At 43.8% G+C, this 8404-nt stretch overlaps 1 protein-coding gene across 2 annotated transcripts in view; it reads right to left on the reverse strand.

Moving 5' to 3' along the window:
• Positions 1 to 4885, reverse strand: part of PIWIL2 (piwi like RNA-mediated gene silencing 2) — a 90767-nt gene extending 85882 nt beyond the window's left edge. For both annotated transcript variants that reach the window (XM_036240466.1, XM_036240467.1), the window contains exon 1: positions 4697 to 4885. In XM_036240466.1, coding sequence (XP_036096359.1) covers positions 4697 to 4885 — 189 coding nt within the window. The remainder of the gene's footprint in view (positions 1 to 4696) is intronic.
• Positions 4886 to 8404: the final 3519 nt, after the last annotated feature.

Below are 8404 nucleotides of genomic sequence, written 5' to 3' on the forward strand. Positions count from 1 at the left end.
AGTAAATACACACCTCTCAAACAGGACATAAAAATGGCTAAGAGACATATGAAGAAATGCTCAACATCACTAATCATCAGAGAGATGCAAATTAAAACAACAATAAGGTATCACCTCACATCTGTCAGAATGGCCGCCATCAACAAATCATCAAACAACAAGTGTTGGCAAGGGTGTGGAGAAAAGGGTACTCTAGTACACTGCTGGTGAGAATGCAGACTGGTGTAGCCACTATGGAAAACACTATGGTGTTTCCTCAAAAATTAAAAATTGAACTTCCATTTGACCCAGTGATCCCACTTCTAGGAATATACCCTAAGAAGCCTGAAACACCAATCAGAAAGAATGTATGCACCCCCATGTTTGTAGCAGCACTATTTACAATAGCTAAGATCTGGAAACAGCCCAATGGCCATCAGTAGACAAATGGATAAAAAAGCAGTGGTACATATACACAATGGAGTAGCATGCAGCTGTAAGAAAGAAAGATCTCTTATCCTTTGAGATGACATGGAGGAACCTGGAAAGTATTATCCTAAGCGAAACAAGCCAAACAGAGAAAGACAAGTATCATGTGATCTCACTTATTTGTGGAATATAATGAACATAATGGTCTGAGGAATGGGTAGTCCCAGAGACGTAGAAGTGGGGTACAGACTGACAATCCCCAGAAGAGAGGGTGGTGGGGGAGAGATAAACCACAGAACTTATATGCATGTATGCATGAACAGTGGACATGGACAACAAACCTGGGGACAGGGTGGGGAGGGAGGGAGAGGGGCAAATCAGTGGGGGGAAAAAATGAGAAACATCGGTAACAAAAATAAATAAATTATAAAAAAAAAAAATAAGGAGAAGGAAGGAAGGAAGGGAGGGAGGGAGGTAGGGAGGGAGGAGGGAGGGGTGGGCCAATCTTAAGAGTCATTGTAGCTCTCCCTGGCCGGTTTGGCTCAGTGGGTAGAGTGTCAGCCTGAGGTCCAGACAGACCTGAGCTCGGTTCCCGCTAAGGGCACGTACCTCGGTTCCAGTTTGCCCCTGGCCCTGGTTGGATCGTGCAGGAGGCAGTCACTCGATGTGTCCCTTTCCCATCAATGTTTCTCTCTCTCTCTCTCTCTCTCTCTCTTCCCCTCTCTCCTTCCCACTGTATCTGAACCAAAAATGGAAAAATGTCCTTAGGTAAGAATAATAAGAAAAAAAGTCATTACAGTTCAATGCATGCTAAACTCGCCCTGGCTGGTTTGGCTCGATGGTTAGAGCATCGGCCTGTGGTCCAGAGAGACCTGGGTTCGGTTCCCGCTAAGGGCATGTACCTCAGTTGCAGTTTGTCCCCGGCCCTGTTTGGGTTGTGCGGGTGGCAACCACTCGATGTGTCCCTTTCACATCGATGTTTCTCTCTCTCTCTCCCTCTCGCTCACACTCCATCTGAACAAAAATATGGAAAAAATATGGAAAAATGTTCTCGGGTGAGGATTAAAAAAAAACAAAACATGCTAAACGCAGTGAATTGGGAGGCCAAATGTGTCTAGATAAAATCCATGCTCTTCAGCAGTGTTTGGAATCACAATAAGCTGCTTTCACTAGGCCTCACTGTGACACAGACAACGTTATTCAGGTGAGTTATGCAGTGGGTGAGCTAAATGCAAAGAAGCTGAAGCCTCAGATAGAGGGAGAGTCTGTGAAAGAGCTCACGGTGGCTGTGGAGTTGTTAGCACCAAATTAAATTTGTTTCAGAGTGTTAGTTTTTCTGGGAGATGGTCACAGATCAGATTACTGATTTAGGACAACATACTGAAAAAACAATGAGGGATTCTGCCGGAGATTTCCAATTTTTCTCTCTGGCTTGTTTTGAGACAACAGACATAACAAATACTGCCCAACTGGCCATTTTTGTTCGTGGGATAACTAAAGAGTTTGACATGCAAAAGGAACTGCTGTCACTGGAAGCCATGCATGGCACTACAGGAGGTGAGGACTTGAGAGATTTACTTTATCAATGAAAAAACTTAGGCCACTACAGATGGAGCTCTAGCCACGGTTGGCTCGCAAAAAGGGTTAATTGCATTAGTCAAGAAAGGAATGAATCATCTCAAGTCTTGATCCAAGTGATTTAATTATATGCCACTGCCTCATACACTAAGAAAGTCTCTGTGCACAGTCCTTGGCAGCGTAATGTGATGTCAGCAGTAGTGTCATGCATACATTTTGTCAAAAGCACGGGGTTTAACAGATGCCAGTTTAAGGAGTTACTGAATGATCTTAGCTCTGTGTACAGTGATCTTGTTCATTTATATGAAGTGCTGTGGCTAAGTCACGGGAACATCCATGAGGGGTTTTTTTTATCCTTACCCGAGGACATTTTTCCTTTTTGTTGTTGTTGTTCAGATAGAGTGGGAAGGAAAGAGAGAGAAAAAAAAAACATCGACGTGAAAGGGACACATTGAGTGGCTGCCACCCACACGACCCAACCAGGGCCGGGGACAAACCGCAACCGAGGCACATGCCCCCCAGCGGGAACCAAATCCGGGTCTCTTGAGACCGCAGGCCAAGGCTCCAGCTGCTGAGCCAACCCGTCCGGGGCCATCCATGAGGTTTTATGAACTTCTGGATAAAGTCAAGCAGTTCATGGAGAGGAGGGGAAAACCTGTCAGGGAACTCAATGATAGCAAGTGGCTGTGCGATTTAGCATTCATGGTGGACATTACCAAGTACCTGTCAGAGCTGAACATCAAGCTGCAGGGCCCCAACCAGCTTCTCAGTTCCCTGCTTTCCAACGTGAAATCATTTGAAGCTAAATTAAGGCTGTGGAAAGTGCAACTCTGGAAGGACAAAAGCCTTCTATGACATTTGAATATGCTGGTGAATGTGCGAAACTAATTTAATGAAAGATTCAAGGTTGTGAAAAGTAAATGGAACTTAAAATTTTTGCTACACTGTTCAATGTGGATCCACCTGATATGCCTGATAACCTACAACAAGAAACCATTCAGCTGCAAAGCAATGATGAGCTGAAAGCGAGGTACATCAGCCTCCCATTGCTTGAATTCTATAAATGTTACATAAGCAATGATGAATTTCCCACTTTGAGGAGACATGCGTTAATATATGCATCTGTGTTCAGAACTTACTGCTGTGAGCAGTTCTTTTCAAAACTTAGCATTGCAAAGAGTTGACTGTGCTCCAGATTGACCAACACAAACCTGGAAAAGCAGTTGCAAATAGCAACATTATCAGTACCAGCTAACATCACCCGCCTCACCAAAGAGAAGCAGTTCCAGCCATCACATTAGGGGTCAGTTAATTAAATGTTAGACCAAATATAGCACGCTAATTTTTAAGCTGATAATTTTGTACGGTCTGCAAATGATATTATAAATATAAAAATGGCCCTTGGCAAAAAAAAAAAAAAAAAAAAAAAAGGTTCCCCACCCCTGGCATATTGGGACGACGTTCTAACCAACTGAGTTACCCAGCCAGGGCTGGTACATGTTTTCTTTTAAACACTCTCCAACAAAACTTGCTGTTGTTTCTCTGGTAGCAATCTTAGAAGTGTACTGCTGTTACACTAGTTTCAGCTGCCACACACAGACTCAAGCAATTCATCCTAGTAAAAATACAAGATTACTGTCACCATTTTTTCTTTGTACAGATTATATTTGACACTACAATATCAAATACAATCGTCCTAACTGTTTTATTAGGTTTTCCCTATATTTGCTAACTCCTTATTTTTTTGACATTAATTATAGACAAATACCATCTTAAAATTTCTGTATAATTATGAGATTAAGAATGCACATAAGCCCTGGCCGGTTTGGCTCAGCGGTTGGAGTGTTGACCTGCAGTTCCCACTAGGGGCACGTACCAAAAAAAAAGAATGCACATAAAAGCAGTAGCAATAGCTAAAGATCCTTTCTTTTAAAGATATGGGCAAAGAACCTTCTAAAAGAAACCTTTTTTTCCCCATTAATCTTCACCCAAGGATATTTTTTTCCATTAATTTTTTTAGAAGGAGTTAAAGGAAGGGAGGGTGGGTGGGGAGAGAGGGAGGGGCAGAGAGAGGGAGAGGGAGAAGATGGGAAAGGGAGAGAGAGAAAGAAACATGGATGTGAGATAGACACATCGACTGGTTGCCTCCCCCTTGTGCCCTACCAGGGCCTGGAAGCGAATCCGACACCAATGTACACATCCTTGACCAGGAACTGAACCTGCAGCCTGTGACCCTTCGGTCCATGGGCCGATACTCTAACCACTGAGCAAAACCAGCCAGGGCAAGAAAACCATTCTAAGGTAAAACAATTATTACCTTAGAGGCAGGAGTGACTGGTAATACCACATAGCCAAATCCAGAGTAAAAATCTAAATACTCAGAAAAGAGCAAAAGTATATTATCTTTAAACCTATCATTTATATACTTAGATGTATATTTATATAAGCTAGAGGATTAAGGCATTTATCCAGATCTATCTAGCATTCATTATGAGGCACTTTTTCTAGACTCACAACTAGAATTTGAAATATATGCCCAGAAGATGCAACAACTTTTTAAAGGGAAAAAACAAAAACAAAAAACAACAAAATGAAAAAAACCAACCCTTATTTTCATATACAGGACTTCACAGTTTTTTAAGCATTCCAAAATCCATTATTTTCTCTAATAAGCTACATGCTGCTACTATGCATCCAGACGTGGTCTTACCCTTTGTGCCGGCCCTCTCTGTGGACTTGGTTCCTCTGGTTTTCCAAATACATGGCCTCTGCCTAGAGGTCTTGCCCTGCCCAGGGCTGAGTCCAAAGGTTTAGGAGCTTGTGGCCAAGAGCCTGGCATCTGTACACATTGAGATGGGTGCCCAGAAGGGCCCCTGAAGGGTTGTCGGACAGGATCCATTGAAAGGCTGCAAAGGACATGGGTGTCAATCCTGTTCTGGTTAATTACCTGCCAGCATTTTATAAATACTAAAGATTCCCAACTGTTTTCCTTTTCCTTGAAGATAAACTCACAAAGCATTAAAACTTACTTTGGGTCAGACCAGTGATACAACCAGCCTCCTATATTATGCTCACTGCAACACCTTTTCCTTATCCCAGAATAAAACACTCCCATTAGCAATCCCTTAGAGACTAAGTCCTCCTTGAATTTTCCTGTATTTTCTATCTAAACAGCCTCTTGGAGAATTCAGCTGGATTAACTATCTGTTTTAGAAAGGAGCATATTTTATGTATGAGCATAAGAAATTAACACCTATATCACATACATTAATATTCTGTCAGTAAATATTTATGGATTTTGCTTTGTTTTGGGCCTCTCTTTCCTTTACCACGACCTATTTTTGTTCCCATTCATTATCACATTAAACTATTCCATCTCCTCCTTGATCTCTTTAGTAGCTTCTCTGTATCTTATCCAATTCTTTTCTATAAAACTTTTCAAACTCCACCCAAACTGAAGTCTCCAGGGTACAGACCCTTTCTGCTTTGAGCCTACAATATCTGCTGAATTTTAGGTGACATTTAACACCTTTTCTCCCCCCAGGTAACCAGGGAGGAGGCTCTTTCTGCCTCACAAATTTCAGGCCCTCTTCAAAATCACTTTATAATCTACAGATTCTTCTTTAAAGAACTTCCTTCATTGTCCTGACCCACCCCTGATCCCTGAAGAATCTTTCTTAACTGAAAACTTAAGTAAGCCTCTTCTTAACTTTTGCAAACCTGTCTTAAGTACTAGCTAGAGAAATCAGGCCATGTGCAGAAAAAAAGACGGACGTGCAATACTTAAGTCAATACTTAAGTCCAGGAGCTGACAAAAAAAATTTTAACTATCCTTTTACACTAAAATGGCAGGATATGCCTCCCTCCCGCCCTCCAAGACTCTCCCTTTAAATTCCTTAAACTCCTTTTCAGTTAGCCTGGCCTTTTGGCTCACACCTTCCCAGCACTACCGGAAGAATCCAGAACAAGCAGTTGTCTACCTGGGACACACTGAGAAGCACTTTAACACCCACCAATTAAGGATTTCAGGAATCTTCCTCATTCTCCACCCCTCCCTCACCTCCATCATCACGTTTATAGACTGGGCACCTCCTCCAGAAGGCCCTCCCTTCCTGTGGATGTTCTCCTTTGATTAGTTAGCAGATAGTTGGCTATGATCCAACAGGGAGGGGGTCCCAGGTGAGGCCTCCCCCCAAACACCCCTCAAGCTCTGGGCGGGCCAATAGGACTTGGGCCTAACGGGAAGGAAGCCCCCCACCCCCATCCTGATGGCAAAAGCACCATTCCCCAAACCTGGAGCTCCTGCCCACCATTTTGGTCCAAATAACACTCTCGCCTACCCCCCCACCACCGTGAGCCCCTTCCTCCTTGGGCCTCCACTTTCCTACCTTTTTGAGGTCCCACGTCCTCCTACACACCCAGCCTCAAATAACCACTTTCCTTCCGGGGCCTCACCCTGAGCCCAAGGCCCCTCTCACCTGGGGGGTGGCGGCGGATAGGCCCACAGTCAATGTGGAGGGACACCACTCGCCACCACAAACTTGAGTGGAAGCCCACTGGCCTGCACCGGAGCGACCTTGGCCTCCCCGGCCTTCCACACGCGCGTGTATCCACTCACCAGGGCCCGAGCCCTCACCGGGCTCAACGGGCCTCAGGAGAAACCAGCACTCAGGGCACCCGCCACGCCCACAGACCCACGTGCTCAGACCTGAATTTTTTTCATCCTCTCGCGGGGCCTCAGCGGCTGAACCCATTGGCCAAATGACATGCTACTCACAAGATCCAGCACCCTCACTGGTTCGCCTACAAAAAGAGCCTCTCCCTTTCTAGCAGCCTCGTTCCCTCGAGGTAACTAACGGGTTCTAGAAACGGGGGTCCAGAAGTTGGGAGTGAACGTGAGCATTGAACTGTGTCACGTTTTTAAAACCCTGACTCCCTTTATGTAGGCAACTCCTGTAAACAGACTTAGCTTACATGTTGAAATTGATTTGCCTCATCCTTTCTAGTTAGAGGATATAGTGGTGAATAGGAAAGAGTAAACTTAAGATTACAGTTAAACACCTAATAATGTGCCCTGGCCGGTTTGGCTCAGCGGTTAGAGCGTCGGCCTGCGGTCCAGAGAGACCCGGGTTCGGTTCCCGCTAAGGGCGCGTACCTTGGTTGCAGTTTGTCCCTGGCCCTGGTCGGTCGTGCGGGTGGCAGCCACTCATATGTGTCCCTTTGACGTCAATGTTTCTCTCTCTCTCTGTTCCTCTCTCTCCCTCCCACTCTACCTGGACAAAAAATGGAAAAATGTCCTCGGGTGAGGATAAAAACAAAACAAAAAACACACCTAATAATGTGATCTCTGCGCCTCACTTTCTTTATATATAAAACAGAAATAAAAGCATCCATTCATAAAAATGTACATACAGCCCTGGCCGGTTTGGCTCAGCAATTAGAGCGTTTGCCCACCAACCACAGAGTTCTGGGTTCGGTTTCTGCTAAGGGCACGTACCTCAGTTGCAGTTGCTCCAGGCCCCTGTTGGGGTCATGTAGGTGGCAACCAGTTGATGTCTCTCTCACATCCATGTTTTGCTCTCCCACTCCCTCTCTCCCTCCTGCCCTATCTGAATATAAATGCAAAAAAGTCCTTGGGTGAAGATTTAAAAAAAAAGAAGAAGAAATGTACATACATTCTCGAGATGATGTATGTAAAATACTTAGCACAAAGAATAGATTCCCTGCAATAAATGTTGCCTGTCATTTTTTTATGCCTAAATCTGTGAGCCAAGAAGAGCTTTCTTCAAACTGTATAAAAGTATTGGTGTTTAATTCTGCTATTATTGAATAATTTCACCCCAACCATAAAGATTTCTCCCCCTCTTCTAACCATTTTGGCAAATAATTGCACCCCTCTCCAATCCCACTTTTTCTGAGGTGATTAGAGTCAAGACCGAGAGATCTTGGCTTATGCTGTAGAGACATGCAAGTGCTCTGCATGGTATAAGTCAGAAGAAGGCTTTTCCAAGCCTCAAATGTCTGATATCTTGTATTAACCCATACATCTAAGGACTTTCCTCTCCTTCCCAAATCAGAATAGAGTTTGAAAATTATTGGAGCCAGAGGATTTTCAAAGCAGGAATCTATTGGCAGAATACCCCTTTGCTCTTTGTAGATGTTATTTGTTTAACATTATACTATGACATTGTTAAGTTCTACTGTACAACCTTATGTTATAATAACATACAGGCAGAATTATTTTGTTGCCCATGCAAACATTTAGCAGCAAGTGCACGGAAGAACAGTTATACAAACTGTTTTGTAACCTTGATAAAGCCCCAGTTCCCTGTTGTTTAAAGTACTCTTACCAAACCTTGCATAAAAGATTCATTTCATACCCCGGAAGTGATATTTCAGGGGCAGGATTCAGGATTCA

The sequence above is a fragment of the Molossus molossus genome, unplaced genomic scaffold (assembly GCF_014108415.1).
Source record: "Molossus molossus isolate mMolMol1 unplaced genomic scaffold, mMolMol1.p scaffold_m16_p_4, whole genome shotgun sequence".
Taxonomy (NCBI): domain Eukaryota; kingdom Metazoa; phylum Chordata; class Mammalia; order Chiroptera; family Molossidae; genus Molossus; species Molossus molossus.